We start from the raw sequence: 27,776 nt of genomic DNA, 5'->3' as shown, positions 1-27,776 counted from the left end.
GCTTGGAGGGTGGCAGCGTAAGTGCATCTGCACTGAGGTCAGCAAGCAACTTCCCGTGCCCTCCTCACACCTACATTGGGAACCTTCAGTGATCCAGGGGCTCCATCCAGCAGATGATGCCTAAACAGAGGCCATTCAGCCTCTCCTTGCTTCCCCCTAGTGATGGGGAACTCACACCCCACTGATAGCCTGGATTGTCGTGAAATTGGCAGCTCTCCTTTCCAGTGCTGGGTACTGCCCTGCAAGCATTCAATGCTTTAGAACTGCCCAGGGTCCAGGGAGTTGGTGGGCCTGGGGATGGAACCTCCTGCACGTCCTTTGAGAGGACAGGACCATTTGCAGACTCTGCTGGGTCCGTGTCCTGGGCCTCGCTGAGGGAGGCCTGGACATGCTCTTGGGTTAGAGGCGAGGGCAGCAGAACGCTCAGCTCCCAGGCCTGCCGAGCCTGGCCTGTGGGCAGGGTGGGTGGGCAGCAGCTGCCAGGGGACTGAGTACCAGCCAAGGACTGGGTACTGCAGGAAGCGTGGCCTGTGCTGCCATCTCGGGCTCAGGGCTGCACTGAGCCAGCAGGAAGGAAGGCGGCCGGGAGGAGGAGGCCGCTGTCTCACGGCCTGATCCACACCACCTTCACCTCCCTGAGCCTCAGTTTCTTCATCTGTGATCCGGGGGCCGATGGCCGGCTCCCAGTGAGGAAAGATGAGGACCAGTGTGTGTGAGGGAGGAACCGCCGTTGGTGCTCACCACGTGTGCATAGTTATCAATGGTTCTTCGTTTTTTAAATTTTTAAAAATTTATTGGAGTGACAGTGGTTAATAAAATTATGGAGGTTTCAAGTGTACAATTCTATAATACATCATCTGCCCATTGCGTTGTTTACCACCCAAAGTCAAATATTCTTCCATCACCATATATTTGACCTCCTTCACCCTTCTCCACCCCTTCCCATCCCCCCTTCCCCTCTGGTAACCACCATGCTGTTTCCTGAGTCTGTGAGTTTGTTAGTTATCAATGGTCCTTGCTGGAATGGCCTGCTCTTGCTCTGTGACGGAGTCTGTTCCGGCTGCTACAACAGAATGCCACAAACTGGGGGCCTTATAAACAACAGACATTTATTTCTCATAGTGCTGGAGGCTGAGCCTCAAATCAGCACGCTGGCAGATTCAGTGCCTGGTGAGGGCCCGCTTCCTGGTTCAAGACGGTGGGAGGGATGAAAGCTCCCTGGGGGCTCTTTTTATCAGAGCACTAATCTCACTCTTGTGGACTCCACCCTGCTGACCTAATCACTTCCCAAAGGCCCCACCTCATACCATCACAGTGGGCATTAGGTTTCAACACATGGATTTTGGGGGGAAACAAACATTCCGACCATAGCAGTGTCCTTGGTGCCTGGAGCCGGTCAGAGCTCCCTATGGTTGGTCCTCAGCACTGGCTGCACCCCCTTTCTGTGCCTGTGGGGATGCCAGTGCCTCCCCGTGGTGGGGGAGGGGTCTGAGGTGACCTGTGGGAGGAGCAGCTTGCTCGTCAGGTACCACGGCGCCACCACCAGGAGTCACTGGTGCCGAGTGGGGGCGTCTCCCTGCCCTGCCCTGCTCCGTGTCGATTTCCACGACCCTCATGACCTGTAGGTATGTGCAGGCACGTCCTGCCTCTTGGGGAGGCATCCTGGACAGGGGGGAAAGGAGAGAAGTCGAGAAAGCAGATGCAGTCTGAGCCGTTTTCATTCCTGGGACAGAGAGGGCATGGACCCCGGGAATGATGAGGGTGCTTCTGTTTAATGAGGCCCTTCCACCCCCACGGAGCCATTGGCCCTGATGCCGCAGCCGGCCCCTCTTAATGAAGTGGAAAGAGAAGCGAATTTAATCAGCTGAGCAGCCTTGTGGAGGAGTCAGCCATCTCCCGGCAGAGCCCTCACGGAGGAGGCCTAAGGCGTGGTATGGCTGCGTCCTGCTAATGACCTGCCACAAAGCCCGCCTGTCCCCAAGGCCTGTCAGGGACCCTGCTCAGTGGAGGGGGCTGGAAGGGAGGCAGGGCTGGCAGGGACCCTGGACGGGGCAGTAGCTAGAGAGTCAGGCCCCGTGTGTCACTGTGTGTCACTGTGTGTCACTGGGACCCCGTCACCTCCCGTCAGCCTATACTTCTTCCTGTGCAGAGAGGGAAAATCGTACTTTCTCCTGAGCAGTGGCACTCTGTTGGCACCCTGCCCAGATCCCCGAGGAACTTACCGCTTCCGGGCCCACCACTCACTTCACCTGCCAACACCTGCAGCTCTGCCCGGGAGCTTTTCCTGTCAACGATCCAGGTGCAGGGCTACAGTATTAGTAGCACCTCCCATCGGGAGCACCCCCACCAGTGAGCCCTGGGGCAGGCGAGTCACCCTGAGACCCCAGAGCTCCCCAGTGGATTGACACCCCTCTCATTCTTCCCCACCCTGCCTCACTTGCCCACCCCCAGCTGGGCTAACCGGCTAACCCCTCCCACTAATCTGCTGGTGCTTGAGTCCTGTCTCACCCAAACTAGGATGTAAGCTCGTAGCAGGGTCTGCCCTAGACAGCGTGTGCAGAGCTGCTGAGTGGGGTCTAAGGACCCCCGTCACTGTCACAGGCTGACGCGCCTTCCTCTCATTATAGCTGAAAGCTGACTCCTTCAGGAAACTGGTCCAACCTACCCAGCAGGATGAATTCCTGCTGGGCCTCAGAGTTTTCCCAAAGACCTACTATGTGCTGAGTAGTGAGCTAGGTGTGAGCTGAGGAGTGAGACTACAGGGGTGATCAGACGTGACCTCTGGCTCCCAAATTTTTACAGTTTGGACTGAAGGTGAGGCTGGGGCAACACTGCCTAGCCAGGGAGGAAGCCAGGCCAGGAGGGGAGATGGGACCAGCCTGGCCTCACAGCTCCCGAGAAGGCAGAGTAGTCTGATGGTTAGCGCTGGCGCCAAGCACAGGGCTGCTGGGCAGGAGCCAAACAGGGCAGGAGCCCATGGGGAGGGGCTCACAGACTGCAGGCTGCTGACCACCCCCCACACCATGGGGTACACGGGATCTGCGAGGAGGGACGAAGCAAGGTCTGATATTCTGATATTCTGGGTCCCGGAAGTGAGAATGTTGCAGGGAGCGCCCCCACCCCTTCCCCCAGGTGGAAGCTGAATCGTGAGTCACCCAGAGTTGGTCTAGTGGGCCCAGGAGGGGCCAGAGGAAGGGGGAGGGGACGCCTTGGCCAGTCCAGCCTGGAGTCCCTTTCCTGGTCAGCTCCCTCGTTTTCCTCACAAGCAGTGAAGCCGGGAAATGACGCTTCCCTCCCCCTCCGCGCCTCCCCTCATTACTGCGAACCTTGGGATTAATTTAATTACACACTCATCTCCGAGAGGCTGGGGCTCAGAGGCGCCCGACGGCATCACGCGCTGCCTGAGGCTGCTGGGAGGGATCATCCTCCCTGGGAGCCAGGCCTTTCCCCAGTCTCCTGCCCTCCTGTCCCCCCTCCCACCTCTCATTCTTTCTTGCTCTGTCACACGGATGACCAGATGTCCTGCTCCCTGGGTCCTGGCAGTGTGCAGGGTCTGGTTTGGGCAGCTGAGTGTGTGGCCAGGGTCCGGCTGGCAGAGGAGGCTTCTCCGGGACTTGCAGGAGGCAGCCTCGAATCCTGATAAACTGCAGGAATGGGAGGGCTGGGGCTTGGCTGGAGCTGTGGAAAGGCCCCCAGACCAGAGCTGGGAGAAGGGGCCGGAGGGTGGCTGGTTGAGCCCACTATCTGGGCTGCCCTCCCAGCCACCCTTCTGTCTCCCTTGGCTTAAGGGCTTCAGTGATGTTAGTGGGTGGGTCTGCATTGTGAAGGCGCAATCATTTATTCTCCTTTTTTATACAAGAAAGATTTCTCCCTATTCTCAAAGTAGATTATGTGAAAATTAACAGGAAATGGTGCGAATTAAATTTTAAAAACCACCCTTCCCTCCGCGTGAGCCATGCTGCTGTCAGTATCTCCAGGTGCCCTCTCTCGACATTATTTCTATGCATCAGTTTTTAAAATGTAGCAGCAATTACACACGTAATTTCGTGTCCAGTTCTTTCCGCTGGCATTTAAGTGTTTTCCCACAGTGTTTAGCAGAGAGACTCTTCCGAAACATTTGAATGATGGCAGAGTGTCTCTCTTGTTGGACACATCGTTATTTCCAGTTTTGGCCACTGTGACACCGTCTGCATGCTCCATTATTAGAATTAATTCTTTTGGATGGATTCCGTTGGAATTACTGGACAAATTAAAATATTCTAAGACTCTCATATTATTCTTTTGAAACGCAAAAGAAAACCACACCCCCAGTGGTCTATAAAGTGTGCTTTGTTTTCTGTAGCCTCTTGGGTTTTGGGGTAAACCCAAACACAGGTGGAGCAGGGCCCAATCCTTGGTCTAGGGCCATGGACATGGCCTGTGGTCTGTACCCACGTGTGGCCCACTTGGGAGGACAGCTGGCCTGTGGGCTGTGGCCTGTGGGCCCTGAGGTCTGGCACTGGCAGTGGGCGGATGGGGGTTTTTGGGTCATTTGTGGAATGTGTGATGGCCTGGGTCCTTTCCCGGTACTGCGTCTGTCACCACTCTTCTCCTCACGGCTGTACTGGGAGCTGGGTGTTGGACCTGCTATGGCTGAGGGAAAGGCTGCCTCAGACAGGAGCAATGGCGTGTCCGGCCTGCTCGCTGCCCATTGAGGGTGCTGAGCTGGTCAGCGGGTCTGCTGACTCCATCGCGGTCTGTGGCTCCAACTGCAGTCTGAGAAGGGAAATGCTGGGAGCCCCTGACTCCTCCCACAGAAATGGCAGAGGCAACACCCTCCGCATAGCCAGGAGACTGGGTCGGCATTGTGTCCACCTTCTGAAAGGCTGAGTGTGTGAGTTAGTGACCGGACGTGGGCTGTTGTCGCACACAGTGGCTGGTCCCTGTCCTGAGTGCGGCTGGGCCTGGCGTCCTGTCCCGTGGTGGGAGCTGCGGTGAGCAGGGCTCCTGGCTTGCAGCCACCCCCAAGGATTGGGCAATAATTAACAGAGGCTTGAGCAAGTACTGCGGCTCCTTTCTGGGAGCCTCTGCCGGCCTCCCTCAATGGTGCGGTGCTGTCAGCTTTGCTCGGGGTGGCCAGGCACTTGGTGTCCTGAGTGCTGACCGTCAGGGGTGGGCCTGGCTGGTGGGGATAGGAGCAGGAAGGCTGGGCCTGGGCAAGTGGGGACCCTGCATTCCTCGTGGCCTCCTCGTCTGGAAAATGGGGACATTGCCTACTGCAGGGGCTGCCATATGTCACATGGGGTGGGGAGTGGGTCCACCCCTCCCCCACCAACCCCACCTAGAGGGAGACCACACGGGGGCCTCCTTGCCTTAACGTGTATGGATGAGAGAGCTGGGACCGTCTTTGGTTTATCTTGTCTACTGGTTCCCAGCTGGCATTCCAGGGCACCCCCCTGCTAACAGCATGCAGGGGACAGACAGGGTGGGGAGCCCCGGGCATACCCCCTCTCCTTCCCTGTGCTCAGGCGGGCCCAGCAAACCCTGGACACCGAGGCCTTTTCCATCAGGCCTGTTTGCATGGATGGGAGGTGGGGAAGGGATGGAGAACTGCTTGTCAGTTTTGGGTGACTAGTGAGTAAACTGAGGCTGGAGGCAGTTTGCACTGAAGTGACCGCGGGCCAAAGAAGGGTGTGAGCGAGGCCTTCTTACAGCTGTGGCCGCCCAGGCCTGGGCACATGGCATCTGCCCAGCGTGGCCAGTGTGCACAGGGTCCCAGTGGGGGGGGCCTTTGGAGTCACGGTCTAGGGTCCAGTCACACCTCTGCCACTGCTGGGCATTGTGCTGTAAACAAGGCACTTCACCTGGAACCTTGATTCCTCAGCTGTCAAAGGGGGCTGGCTCTCCAGAGCTGGGGTGAGGTGAGGCTGGAGTGGGGAGCCCCCAGCCCCCAGAAGGGCTCCCTGCCGAGCTGGCCTGTGATTATCAGTGTCATCCCTGGGGCTGAAGGTGGGGTAGGCTGCAGGGGGACACTGTTCTCCCTTTCTAGAAGGCTCTGCATTCCTGAGAGGTGACTGGGGTGGACTGGAATCGGGGTGTCATTCCCCAGAAGTGAGTGGTTGGGGCCAGCTGTCCCCCATTCCTTCCCAGGGCTGGGCCTCATGCTTCAAAATGCAAATGCTCGTGGGCCTGGTCTGGGACGGGCTGGGCAGGGCTCCTGAGGGTCCTTCCATATGCTCAGGAAGCAAAGTGAGGCAGGGCAGGGGGCAAACGGGGCACCCATGCAGGAAAGCTGCCTCTTATACCTGGGGGCGGCCTCGGGGACAGCCTAGCTGAGGGGCAGGAATTCCTGGGTCCGGGGCCAACCCCTGGTGCAGGAAGGTCATGCCCTGCATTCTGGGGGGAGAACTGCTGCCGCCCCAGTCCTACAGGGCACCAGTGGGGCAGGGGCACGACATCCATGCCATCCGGGAAGATGCCACGGGGTGGGGCTCATTGGGTGGTGCCAGCCGTGCGCTCGTGGTGGGCAGGCGCTTCCTTATTCCCATGAGCGCGTGGTGCTCCAGCTTCTGGCGGTTCTCATTGGTAAGAGTTGGTAGGAAGGTGGAGACTTACCTGCCACCTGTGCCCCTCCACTGACTGTTGGTAGGAGTCCCTGCATATCAGGCACGGTGCAGGCAGAGGACGTCAGGGGCTGAATCAGCATGCTTAGGAGCCTCAGTTTCTCCTGCTGGACCCTGGACCCTGGGGTGCTCTGCCCCTGGTTGCGAGGGTCCCATCAGGGGAGTATTTAAGAGGACCCGAAGCATTGAGGAGGCTGAAGGAATTGGTTCAGGACAAGCTGGCGAGGGAACCCCTCATCTCCTTCCTGCAGAGGGGGTGTGGGAGGGCAACTCTCCTACTGGAGACCCAATGTGATGGTTAATGTGTGCCCCGTCTTGTGTCATTACAGACCCCTCATCCACTTACATCAGACAACTGGAGACCAAGGTGAAGCTGCTGGAGGGGGACAAGCTCCCCGCACAGGTAGGCCAGCTGGGGGCGGACTTGGACGACGGTGCCTGTTGCATGCAAGGGCCAATATGAGCCTCCACCCACCTCTGGGTGCCACCCGTGGCTTCTGTGCCCACCCTGGCCCAGCTTACCTGGGCTCCCTTCCCCCTTCACACTCGTAACCCCCCCCCCCCGCCACTCCCATCCCAAGCCACCTCCTGGAACACAGGCACGTAAGCCTTGCTCACTGCTTCTGGGGTACCCGGCATCACGTCTTTTCACTCTGTCCCCCAGTGGTCTGCGAGGTCCTTGGGGGCCACACTGAATCTGTACCAGAGATGGTACAGACACACAATTGCTGAAGTAATAGGCCGCTTTGTTTGCCCTTCTAGCAGCTGGTGAATCAAAGCTCAGAGGTGGGCTGGCACGCGTCCCTCTGAGGGAGACCCACGCGGAGACCTCCCTGCCCCCGCCACACCCAGGCCTCTCTGGCCTGGGGTCCATCTTCCTCCCTCCCAGGCCTGACTGGTGCCCACAGACAGATGAGGCCGTGTCTCATCCTTAGCACGTCCCCAGCACGGGGACAGCGGGTTAGAGACTAGGCAATGAGGAAATGCAGAGGGCACGCAGCAGGGAGGTAGTGCAAGGTGAGAGGCAGGGCACTGCAGTGCGGCTGGAGCACGGTGGGGGCATGACTGTTGGCACAAGGGGCCTTTCCTGCTGTGGGTGGGGCAGTGATGGGGGGCTGGGGTCAGGGGGTCTGTTGGCGTGGCCGGCCCCTGTAGCCTCTCTCCCTTGTCCCCATCCCTGGCTTAATCTCCCCTGCCCCTCCCTTGCCGCACCCCTGGTCCATAAGCTGCTGGCCAGCTGGGATGCCCACAGCATTTCTCTGGGAACCAGCCCAGGGAAGGCTCAGCTGCTTGGCCCCAGTTGCTGGGCAACCAGTGGGCTTGGCGCCACTGCCCTTCTCAGGGAGCCAGAAGCACCCTCTCTGCCCGCTGGGTGGCTGCTGGCCCCCCTGGCCCCCTTGTCCCTGCTCGGCCATGTGGACAGTTCCCACAGCTCTGCAGAGTACAGGGTACAGATTTGGGTTGCCCTCATTCCTCACTCCCATGGCCGCTCCGCCCCTCCCCACCATGCTCCGGTGCAGAGCCAGGCAGGCATTGCATTATAGGGCTGGTTTTATAACTTTGTGAGGGGGTTTAAGGTCCCTCATGGTGGAATGGCTTGGCCACAAGTCTGGCTGGCTCCTTGGGGCTGGCAAGAGCCGGGAGGAGCTGGGGTCTCACCTGGCTGTGTGGGCTGGGGCTCCTTAGACCCAGCGTTCTACGTGGGCCCGACCTGGGCTGGTCGTGGTTGCTAAAGAGGGGTGTGGGCTGGGCTGGGCTGGGCTGTGGGAGCTGTGGGCGGAAGTGACATAGGGGAATGGGGGTGGCGGGGCAGCAGTAGGGCTCAGGAGCAGGTGCCCGGCCAGCGAGTAGGGGAGAGAGCCGCCCCAGCCAATGTGCAGCGGCATGAGGCCAGGCCCACGTCTGGTAGCTGAAGCCTCAGGCCGGTGGGGTCGGCGGCCGTGCGAGTCTCTCCGGTCTGCTCGTTCTCTGTCCCGTTGCTCCTGGGAGAAGCGGGATGAGAACCAAGAGCTGGTTTGGGGTGCTGACTGCAGTGATGTGCCATTGTCCATCAGAACATTGCTTGTGGCCCTGTTTCCACAAGGATGGAGTGTCCTGCTGTTCTGGACCACATTTGGGAAAACACACGCCACCCGCTCCAGGCGGTGGACTGGGGCTTGAGGAAAACGTGCACACGCATAGGTCCCAGAGTGGCAGCTCTTTCTTTTCCTTGCTGTGCACTCCCTGCCGCCCAAGGGAGCCCCCCCATCAATGTGTCCCTTTGCCCCATGCCAACATATGCAGAGGTGGATGGGGCAGTGATGGGAGGCTGTGGCCTAGGGGGATGGCAGCCGCCTGGGCACAGGTGGCTCTGCCCAGCCCCCCTGCCTCCCCAGCCTGCTCCGACTGCTCCCAGGAATCAGACTCGGGCCTCGGCCTGAAGGCAGCAGCGCTAGGGTTCTTCCCCTCCACCCCCGTGCCCATGCCTGGGCCAGGCACGCTGGGCACAGACATGGTCAGATGGGGGCAAGTGGACCCTTGCCCGGACCCAGGCTTGCTGGCTGCAGGCGATTCGGTTGGAACTTAGGGGCAAGGACATGGTTTTCTCCGTGCATTGCCAGAACAGGTGAAGTGCTGGGAATTCAGAGGCCAAACAGTATGGAAGCTTCCAGCATCTTATTTCTGTAGAGCTTTTCCTTCTCCTTGAATGAAGCCTGGTGAAGCTGAGCTGCTCTGGTGGCAGCTATGGGTGCTTGCGTGTGTCATGGGGGTAGCCACCCAGCTCTGCTTCCTCGTCTCTTCCTCAGCAGGGACTCTGCTGGTGGGCTGGGGCCTTGCCCACGGTGTCTCAGGGGGCCGGCGTCAGCTACACCCAGCATCCCAGGAAGGCGGCCGCCATGCGCTGTGCTGCGTGGGCCTGTGCATTGCAAGCCCACTGCCCTCATCTGGCACAAGCACTCAGGAGCCAGTGGCGTTGGCCAAGTGTCTCCAGGGTCACCCACTGGGCTCCTGCTGCCCTGCCACTCACTGTTGCAGGTGGGTGGGCGTTGCTGGCCTTGGAGGAGGGCACGGCTGTTCTGAGCCCTGCAGGAGGCGAGAGAGACAGAGAGACAGTGAGAGAAGGGCCACCCCTGTCCCTGGGCTTCCTGGTGACAGTTCACCAGGAACTGGACAGTTCAGATTGTGGACAGTTCACAATCCAAAGGTTGCCTTTGGATTCCTGGGGTGGCTCAGATGGCACCAGCCTCATCAGGATCCTCAAGCCACTTCCTATTGCCCAGGGTCCGTTGACTCACCTATAAAATGGACACTCACGTACTCAGTACTGTAATTGATCATTTGCTGTGTGCGTGGCTCTGGGGATCCAGGGGTGACCAGGCAGAGCCTGCCATCAGGGAGCTTGCTGTCCAGTCTCATTCTTGTCCCTGCCTGACCACCTCCTTTCCCGGCCAGCAGGACTCACGTGTACAAGGGGCTGCTGGAGGACAGCAGAGCCGGTGCAAGCCTCATGGTCAGGGCTTGGCCCATGGGGAGAGTACTGGCCTTTTTCTAGTGGAGTCCAGGGAAGATGGAGTTTGTTTAGCCTTCTTCCTCCTGGACTCTCGCAAGTCATGGGCTCCCAGCTCAGGTGTGACCTCCTGCCAACAGCCTTCTCAACCGCCCCCAAGTGGCTTTGTTCATGCTCTGTGCTCTCAGCCCCGTGGGCTGCCTGCTCTGCTGGTAGGGTAATGGGATCCTCCGTTGGGGAGCCTGGCCCTCACCCCTGCTGGACTGTCCGCTACTCAAGGACTGGGCTGCAGGGTCTCAGTGGTCAGACCTCCAATGCTCAGCATAGCTGGACTGGGTGGGTCCATCTTGGGGAGCCCCTGGCTGCCCCCCACCCAGAGTCTTAAGCCAAGAAGGGAGGCTGGTTCTTGCCCAGAATGAGGAAGGTCTGCTCAACCATTGGAGAGCTGCTTTATAAGGTAGTGAGTGTATCATATTTGGAGGTAATCAAGTGACGATGAACATATTTGGGACTCTTGAAAGGGTGAGATTCTGGCCTTGGCCTCATGAGCTCTGGCTTGTGAGATTTTTATGATTCTAGCATTTAAGTCTTGTCATTGAAATCAAATTGCACAGAAACCTCCAGCTCTGTGCAAAGTGGGGAATCTGCCTGTTGGTGAAAACTCGGGGAGAGCAGTATTATTCTTTGAACTGTCTTAAGGGGATGTGGCTGTGGGGTTTGGGTGGGAGGACTGCGGGCCTCTGCGGATGCCCGCTTCCCACTGTCCCACCTCTTCCCCCCACGGCCTCTATTTAACTCCCAAATAGCTTTAATTAAAACTGTGCCAGAATGTTCACAGACTAAGTTACTGTATTGTAGTTCGTGTTTTCTTTCTCTTGTCGGCTTTAAAAATTTCATCAGCACGGCTGCTTCCTCTGCGATGATTCATCTCAAGCCCCCATACACGTTAGTATTTTTCCTGTGGCTTCTCTGTGCCCGGCCGGGCTGGGTTGGGGGCGGCTATAATTGATGCTGGGCCTCAGCTCTGTCTTTCCCTCCGCTCACTCCCCTGCTGGGCTGATAAATGAAGCCTCTATGTGTGCCCAGAAGCCAGCTTTACAAAAGCACGCGGAGCTTGCAATGCTGTGTCACACTGGGCAAGCAGGCGGCCATCTGGGGGAGTACAGGCATTGGTCCAGGCCAGTGACTGAACAGCCCCCTGCCTGCCTGCCCGCCCCCTCCTCCTCACCCCTGTCTGCTCTTTCCCCCATCCTGCTGTGCCACAGTCGGTGGCTGAACGCTCAAGTTGGAAGTGACCCCAGGATTTACACCAAGCACATGGGGAAAACTGATGGGGAAACTGAGGCCTGGTGGAGCGGGATTTCCTGGCATGGGTGACTATTTGTTTGCAAGGGCTGCCATAACAAAGAACCACATGCTGGGCAGTTGAAACGAGTGAAATGTATTCTCTCATGGTTCCAGGGGCCAGAAGCCCAAGATGAAGGCAGGGTTGCTTTCTTCTGAGGCCTGGGAGGGAAGGGTCTGTCCTAGGCCCCTCTTCTTGGCGTGTAGACGCCCATCTCCTCCCTGTATGTAAATGTCTTCCTTCTGTATGTAGTGTCCCAGTTTTCCCTTTCTATGAGGACACCAGTCATGTTGGATTAGAGCCCACCCTGAGGACCTCACTTTCACGTGATCACGTCTGTAAAGACCCATCTCCACATAGGTCACATTCCTCGGGGTTAGGACATCAACCTACGAGTGGGGAGTGGGGACACAGTTCAGCCTGCAGCAGTGCTGTCGTTGGCCTAATGGTATAAGAAAGTGGCTTTACTGGCTGTGTGGCTTTCGGTGAAATTCCGTGTGTCCCGGTACCTCGGTTTTCTTACCTGTAAGGCAGGGATGATGGTGAGTCCACCACGCTGCGTGCGGCACTGAATGGAACCCAGCACCTGGGGAATGCTAGGCCATGGCTGACCTTCTCACCTCTGCCTGGTCCCAGGACCCGGAAAATTTCAAGGTCTGGCAGACTGTGCCCACCCAGCCAGTGTCTTGGACTGGCCCGTCCCCAAATGAACCGCTCCTGTTTGTCCTTTGTCTGAGTTTTGAACCATCCAGGCTGCTACCATCTAAGCCCATCACTGATGCCCCTATTCGCTTTCCTGAGTCCCTGAGAAAGACAGGCTGTTCTGATGGGTGGGCTCCCTTGCTCAAGCCCTCCGGACATGTTGGCCCCATGGCATTTCTTCTGTGGCAGTTCAACTTGCTGGGGTCTTCTGTGACATTTTGCCTTGGCGACAAGGTCTGGGCCGTCCCTGCTCTGCCCGTTTGGTGTCTGGGCTAGGCCGTCGTGTCCCCGCCCCCTTTGTCACGGGCATTGTGGTCTCTAGAGGGCTTTAAGTGCCTCGTTAGCAGAACCTTCGAACGGGTCCAGCCTCTCCTGCAGCCCAGGACGGAACCCTCTTTCCAGTACCCGAGCGGAAGGTCAGTCTAGCAACATGGGTGGGAATGGAGTTGTAATTCCATCCCTACCCCCTCTGCCAAAGGCTTAACCGGTGGCCTCTGTGAGCTACACACTGGGTGAGAGTCAGCAGGGCATGAGGCCAAGCCCAGGTCTCTAAGCCAGAGGGTCAGGTTCAAACCCCTGAAGGGCCATCTTACCAGCTGGGTGACATTGGGCCAGTGGCTTAGCCTCTCTGTGCCTCAATTTTCCCATGTGCAAAATGAGGACATTAGTGGTGCCTGCCCCGGGATTAAAGGGCAAATCATGGAAAATACTGAGGCCCAGGGCTGGCCAGCGGTGAGGCTTATGGGTCAGGCACCGTGATCTCGCCTGTGGGCCACCCGGCAGCCGTGTCCTTTGAGACCCCAATTTATGTGCAAGCAGAGATGTGAGAAGTGGGTGGGCTGCTCAGACCCACCCAGCCACGATGGTGTTTGCATCTGCAAGTCTGTGCCTACGTCCTTCCTCCTTGGACCGTGAGGTGCTGCGGTCATTGTGATGGACGAGGCCTGGTCCCCGTGCTACCTGTCAGTCACCGCTCCAGGCCCTGAGCCGCGCACACACCGAGCTTGAACAATGGGACTTAGGGCCAGAAATTGCGTGGGGAGTAGGGGAGCAGTGCCAGCGGTGGATGAGTGATATTGGCCACACATTAACCACACGTGGGATCTCCACTGCCTGATCGGAGGACTTATTAGGAAGAACCCACTGGGCCCATAGCCGTGTGCATAACGGCCTGCAAATGAGTTCTCTTAAAATTAAAGAGAAAGTGAATCTGGTTGGCACCGGTCTGCTCTGGTGAGGACCTTGAGGCCAGAGCAGAGGCCAGAGGGAGTGCGTCCGGACCTGGCCTCTCCCCACTGGCTGGGATCTGGGGTGTCGCCAGGCCCGTGCACCCCTCCGCGGCCTCTCAGAAGGGCTGCTTTTCTGCCGAACGACAGCTGCGTTCTGGTGAGCCTTAGGGAGGACTGCCAAGGGGGTAGTGCCCCGCGCCAGGGTGTGCAGATGCTGTCAGTCCTTGTGAAATCTGGAGTTTTAAAAATGGGGGGCTCCTGGGGGGGGTGTTTGGAACCCGCCACCCCAGTTTGAGATGTGGTGACACCACTCCGGCCAAGGTGTCCAGGGTAGGGGGACTGGTAAGGGGCGTGAGTGGCGTTTGGTGGGTGACACTGCTCGTCTTCCCTTGCAGCTGCCCCAGCCCTGCATCCAGAGAAGCTGGCTTCAGGTAGAGCCGTGGGTGGGACTGGTGTGCAGTGGTGTTTGGGGTGGGGCGGGCTGCTCTGAGTGCTGTGTGCTGCTCTGTCTGCTCGGGGTCCCCTCACGTGGGCCCTTCCCGTCCCTTTCTGGGAGCTGACCACCACCCAGGGTGCCCTGGTCCTGCCTTTAGAGTCTTCCTGGGACCTGCCCTATCTCTGAGCTGGTGTCAATTTCCAGTGTAACAAAACGACAGGAAAAGAGCAGGTTCTTCTCACCCACTGACTGGACCCGCCCCACTTGGGAGGTCAGCAGGCTTAGTCGCTGTGGTTCCCACTGTGCGGTGAGAACCCTGAGGTACAAGGTGGGAGGAGGCGTTTGCCAAGGCCGCTTGACTTAGTGGTGGCTGCTGGCTGGCCCAGGCCCCTGAGCGAGGTCCTTGGGGCTGCCTGGGGAAGGAAGAGCCCCTGGGGCTCAGTGCTCAGCTCCCTCACCCTCCCCGCAGCCCTGCCTGTTCCCCTACCCCCCCAGTAGGTAGGTGTGTTAGGGTTTTGGAAAGCAGTGCTAGTAAGTGTCACAAGCCCTGTTCTGAGACGCTCACCCCTCCCTGCATCAGGATGGCCCCCTCTGAGCGGGTGCTGCCCCTGGTCGCTGCATGCAAATCGGCCCAGGCCCTGGGCCTGACAGTTCGAGCAGACACCTGTGGGCAGGCTACTGGGCAGCAGTGTCACTGTTCAGCCTCGAGCCCCCACCTGCGGTCAGGTGCTGGGGGCAACAGTAGGTGCTTCTTGAGCAGGAAAGTGCTCCAGCAGACGTCCTATTCATGGGCCCCAAGCCCTTTGGGAGCAGGAAGGAGGGGTGGGAATGGCTGTCCCTGAGCAAACCCTGAAAGGGGGCCAGCAGGCCAGCCCACAGCTGCTGGCCCCCCAGACAAGGAGCGCCAGTGTCCAGGCCAAGGAGGTGGGTATGGCCTCCTTTTCTCCGTGTCCTGCCCTGGGCCTGTTTCTGTTCAGCACCCTCTGGCAGGTCTCCGAGCTGTACCCAGGGGTGTCCCCCAGGAAAGGTGGTGGCACGCCCATAGCACCACAGAGGCCCAGAGAGGCTGGAGTTGGCCTGTGGAATCTGTGGCCAGCCAGCTCTGAGCGTTGGTCACGGCCCAGGACAAAGCCTGGGCGTCCTAACAGTGGCCTGGGGGGCCCTGCAGCCTCCTGGGTCTCCCCTTCAGGGACTAGAACTCTCGCTGGCCTTGGGGGGTGGGGGCTGGGCAGAGTGGAAGGGCAGTGCTGTGTGTGCAGGGCCGGATCTTGTTACCTTCCCTTTTAAGGATTCGGGAAACCCTGTTTCAGCCCCGCTGTGTGTGCCAGGCCCTTCTCCTGCATTAGGTAGGGAGACTGCAGGTGGGCAGGTGTCTTCCCTGGGGAGCGGCAGTGCCCCCATGCCCCGAGGTGCAGGCCCAGCCGCCCTGAAGGCCTCGTGAGCTCCCTTCCCTCAGCAATGAAAACCTGGTGACTTCTTTCTTCCAGGGCACCAACAGGCAAACACCAGGATTTTTAATTTGGGTTTAAGTGCAATTATGGCTCCTCATTTAGCGTCATTAGTCACGTTGCCCCTAATGAGAGATTGTGTCTCCCCCCTCCCCCAGCTTTGAGGCTTGCTAATGAAGTTCTGTGGACAGGCAAATGTTTATAGATGATCCCCGAAGGCAAGGGTGGGGACTGCATGCTGCTAATTAAGAAACTCCCCTCCCCACACGCACACCTCCTCCCAGGGAGCTGTCTGGGGGAGGGAGGAGGCGACACAAAGCAGTGTTTTGGTAGCAGCCGTGGGCTGTGGGCTCTGGGCTGCCTCAGCGTCCGTTTGGTCCAGGACCAGAGAAGCTGGGAGGAGGTGACATTCAGCCCAGGGCAGAATGGTGTGTGCCTAAGAGCAGGGCAGTGCCCAGCTGTCCTGGTCCAGGGGTTGGTGGGGGAGAGCAGAGGCTCAAATCCCTGGCCTTGTGGCTGTGTGTGTGTGTGTGTGTGTGTGTGTGTGTGTGTGTGTTGGGCCTGGCTGGGCCTTCCATTTGGTCTTTTAACTTTCTCTGCCTACCTGGCACCGCAGGTAGGAGTGTTCCTGCAGAATGGTGTCAGAGAACAGGTAGGTGAGCGTTCTGTGTCACTGGGTGTGGACGTTCAGTGTGTCTGGGTTCACAACCCAGTGTACTCGCTGTTGGGGAAGGTTTTGTAGCCGTCATGGAGACCTGGCCAGGAAAATAACTTGGCTCGGGATTTTTGCCTCTTAAGGAACTGAGAGTGACCCCCCAGGAAGCACAGCAGCCCAGGAGTGGGGATGTGCATGGGGGTGGGGGGCCGAGTGAGTGCTGGGTGGGAGGGGGCAGGGGCTGCGGCCTCTTCTTCTTTTTGGTGGTAGGGGCTCACCCTGATTGGAGCCCTGGCTGGGCCAGGGGGACTGAGGTTGTGTGGGCTGTCATGCCTCCGGCTCACCCACTGGTGAGGGGCACGGCCGTCCCATGTTAAGTTCTTGGGCCGTGCCCAAGGTCTACCTGGTAAGACCTTGCCACACTTTGGGGGCCACCATGAGAGGGTGCTGAGCAGCAGGAGGGGCTCCCAGCCCAGCCCTGTCCCAGCCCCTGCCCCCCCTTACCCCTGCCCCAGCTCTGCCCCCACCCTTGCCCTGCCCCAGCTGGCCTCCTCCCCTCCAGGGTTTGTTTGGGTAACTCTATAGCCTGCTGATTTATGGGACGGACATTTCCCTGCATTTTATCTGCCCAGCAGAGTTCCCTCAGTTCCTTTGAAGTAGAAAAGTGTGCTTGTGGCTTCTAAGCTACACCAGGAGGCCTGTATGGGACTGAGTGTGACCCCTGGGTCCTCTCTGGGTGCCAGCCCCCAGCCCTAGCTTCTGGGGCTGGGGGGTTGGGTTGCTTTGCCCTGAAGGAAACCACCTAAGACCAAATCTGTGTATTCATTCATTCATTTGTTCACTCACTCACTCATTACTCATACACTCATTCACTCCTCCCTCCCTCTTCCCCCTTGCTAAGTAGCACTGGGCATTAGCTATGAGCCCAGCTTGCACTGGTTCCTGAGGAGACAGAGGGGTGAGACCCAGGGCCCACATTTCAGAGCTCTTGTCCAACGCTGGAGGCTGATGGACCCCCTGAGCAGAGCACTGTAGGGAGCCCCAGCACCCACGGGAGGTGGGGGGGCTTTCCTGTGGATATGGCCCCAGGGCAGGAGAAGGGGTGTGGGGAATCCAAGTGGGGGGTGCTGGAGCAGAGGAATGAAGGTCAAGGGGCGAGCTCCACACCCTCATTCACTCACCTGTTTTTTCAGCTCTTCAGCCAGCATGAGTACAACACAGTGGGGAGCAAAAGGAAGGCCCGTGGCTCATGGCACCCACAGGGATGGGATGGAGTGGGCTACAGCAGGGTGGGGGGAGAGAGGGAGGGTGCATGGGCGGGGTGTCCAAGCAGGTGGCAGAGCAGACCACAACCATGAGGGAGGGAGCAGCTCAGAGGCCCTGGTAGGAGTGTCTTGTTCCCCAGTGGTGGTGGGGGGCAACCGTCCCGGTCCTGACGGGGCACAGTCCTGGCCCCTCACATCTGACCTCTTGCCCCCACTCTCCTCTGCAGCAGGCAGGCTCTGGAGAGTACCGGACGCTGCGGAAAGGCTTCTCCCCGTACCACTCGGAGTCCCAGCTCGCCAGCCTGCCCCCCTCCTACCAGGACTCCCTGCAGAACGTAAGTGCCCCCATCCCAGAGCCCCAGTGCTCCCATGTGGACCTGGCACCTCTGGAATCCTTGGACCACATTTCAGTGGAAGGGTGAGGCTCAGACTGGCTAGTGACCTGCCTGGACCCGTGGACAGTCTCTGGCCAAACCAGGTTTGGGACTGTTGGTTTCTGTCACGGGAGGGCAGCAGGTCAAGGTCTGGCCTTCCTCATTTCCTTGCCTTCTTCCTCCACCCTCCCAGGAAGGGGCCTGGGCTCCTTGACTGGCCCTAAGAGACTTTTAAGGGCCCATTCTGGTGGTTAGAGGTGGAGGACCAACTCTGGCTGACGTTATGGCAGCGCAGGGCCGTGTCCGGCTGCTCAGGCCCGGCTGCCGTGCCGCTATGCGACGCTGTAGTGTCTGTCACTCCTGGGACAGGGGACAGGATGCTGGCTGGCGCTGGAGGTTAGGCTGGGGCTGCGTGTATGTACGTGGGGTCACTACCCCAGGCCTTGTAACTGAGGGTGGGGAGGAGCTCACGTTTGTGGATTGTGTGCTTCAGTTATCCACAGAGGGTTATCCTGGGCTCTGACCTGCCCTGATGGGAAAGGAAGGGCTGGCGCGGGGCCAGCTCTCTGCCACGTGGGCAGCCAGCTCCGGACTGCTCCCTGGGGGTAAATGCCTCCATCATACCTGGGTGACATGCTGTGTGGAATACATACCGTGTTTCCCCTAAAATAAGACCTAGCCGGACAATCAGCTCTAATGCGTCTTTTGGAGCAAAAATTAATATAAGACCCAGTCTTATTTTACTATAAGACCAGGTATAATGTAATGTAATGTAATGTAATGTAATATAATATAATATAATATAATATAATATAATATAATATAATATAATATAATATAATATAATATAATAGTAATATAATACCAGGTCCTACTTTACTATAAGGCCAGGTATAATATAACATAACAATATAATATAATAAAATATCAATACCAGGTCTTATATCAACTTTTGCTCCAAAAGATGCATTAGAGCTGATTGTCCAGCTAGGTCTTATTTTCGGGGAAACACGGTAGAGCTCTAGGGGCAGAGAACACACGAGTGAATGCCAGGAGCTGATGGGGGGCAGAGTGTGGAGGGATTACTAACAGGTGCGGGGTTTCTTTTGGGAGAGAAGAAAATGTTCTCTTGTGACGACAGCCCGCATCTGTGAATGTGCTAAGCACCACTGTCTGTGAGCTCTCTGAGCTCTGAGACGATTGAAACAAGAATGACCAGTGCATGGAGTGTCTGCTACATGCAGTGCTCTGCAGGACGCTCTCCACACACACCGGCCCCAGCAGGCAGGGACCCTGACTGTCCCCATGGAACAGGGCTGGCCTGAGGTCACCTGCAAGGTGGGCAGGTGGGCCTGGACTCTCGCCCCAGGGTCCTGGTCCTGCCGTCTCCCCTGCACCCCGCCAGCGAGCACGATGAGCAAAGCCTGGCCCTCGCGCTGGCAGACGTGGGTGGCGCAGCGCTGGCTGCCGGCCGAGTGTCTGTTTCTCTTCTGAGGCCCTCGCACCTTCTCTAGGAATGTAGCTGCTGACGCCGTGCACGACCCACTGACAGCAGATAATCCAAATATTTATCCAGGAGCTTGTGGCCAAATGAGGCTCCTGTTGTTTCATGAGGAAGGGCCCTGAGATGCTGGTGACGCCCGCAGGGTGGCTCCTCCATTCCTTCATTCCCCCTGCCCCCTCAGTCATTCTGGTCGCCTGTGGGAACCCTAAGGGCTAACAGCGATGGCGTGCTGTGTCCCGAAGCCCTCTCAGTGCTGTGAAGCCAGCTGGCTGCTGTGATGGGCCAGGCCCACAGGATGGGAGCAGAGGGCGCCGTGGCTCATGGGCGCGGGGTGGATTGCCAGGGTCGCCCAGCTAGTGCCTGGGGGCCAGGAGCCAGCATGAGGTTCTACTGAGGCTGGGGCAGGTCCCTGGGGAGGGTGGAGAGGGTCGGGTGTTGTGGGAGAGGCAGCCGTGAAGGCCGCTGAGGTGGCAGGGAGGGGCCAGGGCCGAGGCGGAGGCTGAGGCCAGGATGTTCCCAGGTACCACGCCTTTGCTGGGTCCTGGACAGCCTGTGTCTGGCACGTGGGTCCATAGGGAGATGAGGGCTTGTGTGGCAGGACCCTCTCTGCTTGGACCCTGCGGAGAGCATAGGCTCTTCCACACCTGGGCATGTCCTCTGTAAAGCTGCCTGTAGATCCCAGGGGGTGGCAAGGGCAGACAGTCCATGAGTCTGAGGGTCCCCAGGGGAAACAGGTGACTCTGTGATGGGGACACGCTGTCCCTGCCAGGCTGGCTGTCCCCAACATCCCCACCTCCATACCTACCCACTTCGCTCACCCCCTGCCCACCTATGTCAGAGGCTGAGTGTCTGCCCAGGCTCTCCCCAGCTTCTCCCCCACAAGGGTCCCTGGCCCAGGTGGCTGTGGGGCAGGGTACAGGGCTTCTGCCTTGGGCTGCAGGAAGACCCCGGCTGGACTCTGGACTCAGGGCCCCATGGGAGGAGCTGTCAGCAGAGGGAGGAGGTTTGTACCCATCAGCCTTCTGTGAGGAGGTCAAGGCTTTTTGACCGCTCCCCAGGGAAGCTGGTCTCCCCACTGTTTTATCAATTAACTTTATTTTTCAGCATACAATTCAGTGGTTTTTAGTGTATTCCCAGGTTTGTGCAATCATCATGAGATCATTTCATCACTCACCAAAGAAACCCCGTCCCATAAGCCATCCTTCCGCAGTCTCCCTCCTCCCAGCTCTGGCAACCGCTAGTGGACGTTCTGCCCCTACAGGTTGCCTATTCCGGACATTTCACGTACAAGGAGTCCTCGGATAAACGACCGGTGCTTTGTGGCTGGCTTCTGTCACTGTGGCAGTGTCTTCGAGGTCCATGGATCAGGGCTTCACTCCCTTTTCCTGCCGAATAATGTTGCACTGTGTGGACTCACATTTTGTTTATCCGTTCACCGTTGCTACGCATTTGGATTGTTCCCATGTTTTGTATGGGACTAGTGTGCTGTGCACAGGCCTGGACAGGTATTTGTGGGGACATAGGTTTTCAGTTCTTGGGTATATGCTGGTCTCCCCACTTTAGGCATCGACCCTAGAGTCCTACAGGCTCGGGTTCGAGGCCCAGCCCCATTGTTTACCAGGTGTTTGGCCGTGGCAAGTCATCCAGCCTCACCCTCCTCACCTGTAAAATGGGGATGTAAAAACGTAGCATCTGCCTAGAGGGTCGTGGTAACCACGCAGTGGGCAGAGGAAGCAGGAGGTGTCACTGACTACCCTGTGGCCGCCCCGCCATGAGGAGGCCTTCCGGTGAGCTCTGCTTGGGGAATGGCCATGAGGTGGCAGTCCTGACTACATGCCATTGCTCCTTGTACGTGTTATTTGTCCAGTGGTGGCTTCCTTTGCAGGATACCGTCGCCACACTCACTGGCAGCCTGGTGAGGCGGGCCAGGAAAGGGCTGTGTCGCACTGCCTTCCCCGGCCACTCCTGGCTTCCTCCTTCCTTTGCTCGGGGAGTCAGCCCCCTTACACAGCAGGTAGTTCAGGGAGCCCCAGGTACAGACAGGACAGGAGTCCAGAGGTGGCAAGGGCCAGGCACTCTGGCAGTACGTGTGTGGCTGTCGCCCCCTCCTGGCCAGTGAGGGGAGTGCAGCCTTCTGCCTCATGTAGTTGCACCTATGCGTGTGGCCCGCTTTCCACCTGCCCCCAGCTCCCCCAGATCTTTTTGGTTCCCCCACATGACATACCTGGCCTGGGCACCAGGGGCTGGGCAGCCTGGGGTGGTTAGGGGAACAGCCATTGGGCAGTGTCCCAGAGCTCTGCACACACCCTGGGACACAGGGACCCTTTCTGTTGTCCAGATGAGGGAACCCAGGGAGCGTGGTCGGGTTCCTGCCTCAAGTCACAGCCAGCAGAGCCTTGCCCAAGCCCAGCTTTCCCTGACCCCAAGGCTGTGGGGCCTGGCCTCCGTGGAGGCCCTGGAAGCAGGTGTAGGCTGGGCAGGCAGATGAGGAGGGTGCAGGGGCCTTGGCTGCTGGGCAGAAGGTTCTGGGCCATGATGGTTTCTGCACAGTGCAGCCTGGATGGGCGGGATCCTTAGCCAAGCTCACCACATCTGCCCAGACGCTGGAGGAGTCATGGGGCCCATTGATGCGAAGCAAACAGAGACTCAGAGAGGGCAGGGCCTCCGAGAACCCCGGCTTGGAGAGCTTATCCCTGATCAGTGCTCACCGGCTCGCTGGGGCACTCTGTATGTTTCTGTCCGGTTCCCCTTAGGCCCACTCCCAGCGTCTTCTGACCTGCTGGCTCCTCTTGGCCCCTGGGGTTCCACCCTCCAGGCCTCATCTGTGGGCTCCTACAGTGGGGCCCTGAGTCCCAGGGTTCCCTTGCAGCCTAAGGCACCCTGACCCTGACTTGGGCCAGTGACCCTTATGGGGAGAAACTGGAGGGCCCTGGGCAGACACTCGGCCTCTGCCGTAGGCGGGTGGGGTGCTGGGAGTCTGGCTCCCCTCCTTGCCTGGCTCGTCCTCTCCACCCCCCGACCCCAGGCTGATGTGCGAGTTACCAGTTAGAGTGTTTGCTGAATTAGGTGGCCAGGTGGCTGCACAGGGCTGGGAGGCAGGGTTCGGGCCTGGAAGAGACTCAGTCCTGGGGGTGGAGTGGAGTTGAATCACACACTGGGTGAAATGGAGAGTGTGAGGGGCTTCGGAGTCCAGCCGCCTGGCGTTTGCCGGTGACCTTTGTGTGTCTCTGCCCTGAGTGGCACGTGCTTCCTTCCATGTGTTCTATGTGAGGAGCCTGCTGGGCATGGTGGCTGGAGGCGCTGGCCCTTGGCCCTGGCCTGGCCCTCACACCTGCCCCTCTCCCCCAACACCCACCCCCATTTCCTCCTGCCTGGCCCCTGGCCCCATAGAATCAGGGACCTGGCTCAGCGCTGGTCACACCTGTGGCTGCCTCCTGAGAGCCACTCAGGGTGAGCTAAGCTGCGGAATTCCTTCCCACAGGGCCCGGCCTGCCCGGTACCTGAGCTGCCCTCGCCCCCCTCCGCCGGCTACAGCCCTTCAGGACAGAAGCCCGAGGCTGTCGTGCATGCAATGAAGGTGAGGGCCAGGCCCTGCCCACCTGCCCAGCTCCCCTGCCTCAGGAGCCCGCTCCCTGGGGCCCTGCGGGACGTGGGACCTTGGAGCCCACGTTTGCCCTCTCTGGGGGCATCTGAGCAGCAGGGTGGGGCTTTCATCTGTGTGGGGGACTGGATGGCTGTGACCGCCTGGAGCACTGTAGAGGAGGGACTCAGAGGTGCCACATGGTGGTAGCCAGTATCAAGTCTGCCATGCCTGCAACTGGGGAAACTGAGGCCTGGGGGGTGGGGGAGGGCAGGCACTCCCTCAAGGTGAGAGGCACGGCCAGGACTCGGGTTAGGACTATAGCCCAGGCCTCCCAGGCCCAGCCTGTCCTCCAGGCGCAGCTGCCTCGCCTCAGGGCCGCCAGGGGCACGTCTCGACGAGGTGGTGCTTTCTCCTGGGGCACATCTCCCTCCGCTGCGCCCCTCATCCCTTTACCTGTGTGCAGTGAAGGGTCCTCAGTCCTGCTCAGTAAGCACAAGTGGGGGCCCGGGGTTGGAGTGAGTCCAGCTGTCCGAGGGTGGTCCCAGCCGACCCATCCTCAGCTCTGCCCCCAGTGCGGCTTCCCTCGTGTGGTGTCTGCAGTGTCCCTGGGGTGAGAGGACACAGAGTGACGAAGGACGACCTGCCCTTCAGGCCTCTCCACATCCCTGACCCTGGGGCCCAGCGGCTCAGCGTCCTCGGCTCCCGTTTGCAGCAGGGCAAGGCCCACCTGGTGGCCTCTGCCCTGACCTGGACCTGTGCCTTGCAGGTTTTGGAGGTCCACGAGAACCTGGACCGGCAGCTCCAGGACCGCTGTGAGGAGGACCTCAGCGAGAAGGAGAAGGCCATCGTCCGTGAGATGTGCAACGTGAGGCACTTGGCGAGCTGGGGGCGGGGCCACGGCCTTGACCTGACCCTGGCAGAGTGGGTCAGGTGACCTGGGGGGGTGGGAGCCCCGGCCTGGACTCACCCCACTGCCAGAGAATGGGGTCCCTGGTCTCTGTCCACCCCGGGAGTGCACCCCGCGGACCCCCAGGACTGGTCTTGTTCACCCTCTGCCCCGGTCCCAGGTGTCTGGCTCCCGGCCTCCCAGCTGGCTGGTGCCCCTGGTGGGCGCACAGGTGCTCAGACTGGGGGTGCAGGCAGGACCCTCCACGCTGACAGCCTGCAAGGCTGAGGCTGCCGGGATGGGAGAACCTGCCTCTGACCCAACCCACTGACACGGGCCTCCTCTGGACCCTGGTAGGGCCAGCAGGAGAGGGTGACTCACAGGGGCTGAACCAGGGCCCCCTGTGGGGTGGGTCTTCTGAACTCCCTCATGCCCCCTCCTGAGTCCATGGGTTTCACTGGACAGCCGCAAGGCCGAGCCTGCACCCCAGGGGTGACTTGCTCAGGATGGCAGGGGTGGCCGTGAGAGTGGATGTGCAAAGACCTAGTCTGAGTGTCTCCGGGCCTCAGTTTCCCCTCCTGGCCCGTGGCTCTGGGGATGTAGTGACTTTGAAGAGCAATGAGGCAGAATGTGTGCACAGGCCAGCGGGCGGGCTCGGTGGGCCTGCCATTCACGTCTCTCCTCTGCCCGCAGGTGGTCTGGAGAAAACTGGGGGATGCCGCCAGCTCCAAGCCCTCCATCCGGCAGCACCTGTCTGGGAACCAGTTCAAGGGGCCCTTGTAGGGCTTCCTCTGTGGACGTGGACTGTCCCTGCCCGAGGTCCCCAGAGGCAGTGGCAGGCCCTGTGGCCCAGCCACTGTCTTCTTCTGTGTTATGAACTGTACATAGGACGCTGCTTGCCGTGGCCCGGCTGCCATGGGCCCGACATACTGCTGGCCGGCCTCCACCTCCCACGTCTCACACACCAGCAAACGGGAGACGAGAAGCTGCCGGCTGTTTCCTGCAGCCAAGTGGCCCGGACAGCACCATTCCCGCCCCAGGGCCCGGGCTTCAGGCTCCACTGGCGAGAACCGAAGGTTGCTCTGATGCCAGGCCCAGGAACCATGCCAGGCCATTCCCAGCCCTTGCTGGAGGGGCACCTCAGCAATCCCTCCGTCCCCTGGCTGCCACCCGCACTGGACAGAGGCCACAGGCAGCTGGAACTGACGCTGGGGACACCACTTATCCCCCACCTGCTGTGACCTGAACGTGGGCTCCCCAAGCACTGGGTCCCGGGAGGCAGACGAGAGACCCTTGTCCGTGGCCGGCCAGAGGCTCCTGAGGCTCTTCCTCTGGCCCCGCTGCCCAGTGCCCCTGCTGCCAGCTGCCACTTGTTTTCAGAGTCATGCTTCCACCCCTCCCCTCCCCCTCTGCAGTAGCGCCCCGCCCGCTGCCAGCTTGTGCCCTTTCCAGCCCCTCCTGCCCAGTGTCTGAGGCATCTTCATTTCCGTGGGTCCCATGATGGGCCAGGGACGTAGCAGGCCAAGGGCAGGGTCCCTGGGCTGAGCGCATGTGCCTCTCCCGGATGGGTAGCACTGGGCCACGGCTGGGCCCCCCAGACCCTGGTCCATCCTGGGGCACTGTGGACAGAGCCGCTGGGCCACAGTGACAAGTTCTGCCCTCCTTGGAAGGAGCCTGACCTGGCTCTGGCTTTCACTTGCTGTGTGACCTTTAGCAAGTCACTCAGCCTGTCTAGGCCCCTGGTGCAAAATGAGGTCTCAGGAGCCTCAGCGTACTCATGGTTAGAGGCCGTCAGCCGTCACCGGCCTGTGTCCTTGTTTACAGCATGTGAGCCGCTGGCGTCCACCTGCGGGAGCGGCCACGGGGTTGGGGGCTGGGGAGCTGAGGCCCCAGCTGAGTTCTGCTATTTGCTGCCTCATCGGGTGCAGTCCCTGCGCTCTGAGCCTCAGTGTCCTCTGCTGTAGAATGGGGCCATGAGGCCTTCCTTGAAGTGCTCTGGGGATCAAATGAGACCGTCAGTGTAAATGACCATGTAGAAACTGTAAAGTGCGGTATATAAACTTAAAAACATGAGGAAAATGAGGCCGAGAGGGGTTAGATCTGTGGCAGGTTACCAGAACCTGGAAGGCAGGCAGATAGGCCCCCGAGAATGCTGTCCCCTTACTGTGGAGTCCCTCGCGCAGCGGGACTGAGGGCTGCGTGCGGTCTCACGCAGCCAGCATTTGCAGAGCCCGAGGTTGTCTTTGCATTGGGCGGAGCTCGTCCAGGCCCAGCTGAGGGGTGGGGACCAGGCAGGGGACAGGAGGGGCTGCCCTGCTTCCCACCTATTTGCCATTGGCACCCTTGGGTCATCCACGCTCAGGGGAAAGCCTGTGGCCCTCCTTGTGCCCAGGGAAGGCTAAGTGGTACTGCCGACGGCGACAGGCACGTTCCCCTTGCCCTAGGTGTTACAGGATCTATGGGCCCTTTCTGGAAGGCAGCTGCCGTCGCCGCAGGTGTGATCTCCCTGTCACAGGCTGTGCACTGGCAGTGGGGTGAACATTCTTGGTCATGGCACTGGGTGATTCCTGCCCCAGTGGGCAGGGAGCTGGGGGCAGAGGCCCCCTCTGGTCTTGGAGTCCAAAGAACCACAGAGCATCTGAGGGTGGATGGATCCACTTTGGGTGGGAACCACATCTGGGAGCCCACGTGTCATGTTTGGGTCATTGGCTTTGCCACAACTGAAAATAAGCAATAAGGCAGGGCTCCTCGTATCTGCAGACCTCCTGCAAACTGACCCTGGGAAGAACAGCCTCAAAAGGACCTTCCCCACTGGAGGGAAGTGACCCTGTCCCTAAGGCTGCAGTGGTGTCCAGGGGTCTGCCAGAACCTTCCTGTCTGCCATGGAGGCAGAACGAGCCGGGAGACGGCTCCTGTCCCTGAGCCAACACTGAACAGGGATGGCTATCTAGGACACAACTGTCCCTGTGACAGTCATCTCACTAGTGTAGTAAGCTGTTAAAAAAACAAAGCCAGCAGCGCCTCTGCCTGACCCCACACAGGATACAATGCACTGTTGTGGGGGGAGCCCACAGGCTGGAGGGGTGCAGAGGGACCTCACCATGGGGGCAGTTAAAGGCCAGCTCAGGGGAGTCCCAGCTCTGCCACGAACAGGAGATGCGGAGGGTGACACTGGGTGACTCTCCTCCCCTCTGGAGCCTTAGCTCCCAAAGGTCCTGGTGGGGAGGACGTGTTGCTGGACGCGGTGTCCTTTCATAAAGGTCCCTTTCCTCCTCTGCAAATACTCTGATTCTAGCTCTTGAAGCCAGTGTGACACCTGTGCTGTGGCTTCAGTTCCCACTGTGACGCAGACCACCCTTCTAGCCTGGAATTGAAATCTGCTGAGCACATTTTCTAGGGTGGCACATTTTTATCTGATTAGCTACACATCAGTGTTTAAAGAGAAAAAAGTGACCTTTCATTTTTTTTTCCTAGAAAACTTGAGAGGAAACAAAATACTACTGATTTTTTCTTTCTTTTTCTTTTTTAAAGAAACAAACAATGCATGACTGCAGAGCGGTAGAGGTGTATATTTTTCATACTGTGGGGCCAGAATCTGCTGCTTTCTGGAATGGGCTGGAACTCTGGTCCCTGTCCCCGCCGGCAGCCATGCTCTATTTTCTGTAGGACGTGACCGCCTGAGAGCTGGGCCAGCCCCTCCCGGCTCCGGGCAGAGCTGGGGGCTGTGGACTGCTGTGCCCGTTTCTACCTTCTATTGAACCACTTTCATTTGGGGAGAGAAAAAGAAATAGAACCTTTTGATAGTGTGGTAAAAACACTGATTTGAACTATTTTAGTAAAAGGAGCACCAGAAGATTGTGATAGTGTATACTTTGCGCTAGATAAATAAAGGCTCTTTGCAAGCCTCCGTGGTGGGTGCACAGTGCTTGTCTTGGGTGGCAGGGATGCCGGGGCACAGGGCTGTGGCCCCTGCGAACGCCTCCCACGGGGAGTCAGCTGGGTGGGTGCGGTGGAGACCGCTAACGGCTAGTCGAGTGGCGTCCGCCTGGCCACGGGCCAGAGATGGAAAGAACTTCAAATGCAAACACTTGTCTAACCCCGGAACCTGTGTCTATGCAGCTACACAGCTGACAGTTCCAAAGTGGTTTGCAACTCCTGGTTCCTCTGAAGAAAGCCAAGCAGGCACAGGTCGTGGAAGGCTGGTCCACAAGGGTGCTTCCCGGGAGATGGGGGTGAGTGAGCTCTGGCCGGCGGTGAGGC

The 27,776-nt window shown here is 59.1% G+C and overlaps 1 protein-coding gene across 3 annotated transcripts in view; it reads left to right on the top strand.

Annotated features, from left to right (window-relative positions):
* Positions 1 to 27,423, top strand: part of CCDC85C (coiled-coil domain containing 85C) — a 76,395-nt gene extending 48,972 nt beyond the window's left edge. Inside the window, exons 2-8 of one of the 3 annotated variants that reach the window (XM_081047687.1) lie at positions 6,932 to 7,005; positions 13,761 to 13,796; positions 15,866 to 15,901; positions 17,397 to 17,504; positions 22,529 to 22,624; positions 23,397 to 23,495; positions 24,210 to 27,423. In XM_081047687.1, coding sequence (XP_080903813.1) covers positions 6,932 to 7,005; positions 13,761 to 13,796; positions 15,866 to 15,901; positions 17,397 to 17,504; positions 22,529 to 22,624; positions 23,397 to 23,495; positions 24,210 to 24,299 — 539 coding nt within the window. In that variant the 3' untranslated portion in view covers positions 24,300 to 27,423. The remainder of the gene's footprint in view (positions 1 to 6,931; positions 7,006 to 13,760; positions 13,797 to 15,865; positions 15,902 to 17,396; positions 17,505 to 22,528; positions 22,625 to 23,396; positions 23,496 to 24,209) is intronic. The other 2 variants (XM_081047688.1, XM_081047689.1) reach the window with 2 other exon arrangements.
* The last annotated feature ends 353 nt before the right edge of the window (positions 27,424 to 27,776 follow it).

Source organism: Rhinolophus hipposideros, assembly GCF_964194185.1.
Source record: "Rhinolophus hipposideros genome assembly, chromosome: 5".
Lineage (NCBI taxonomy): Eukaryota > Metazoa > Chordata > Mammalia > Chiroptera > Rhinolophidae > Rhinolophus > Rhinolophus hipposideros.
The sequence above is the reverse complement of the archived record's forward strand: the minus strand, read 5'-3'. Positions and strand labels throughout refer to the sequence as shown.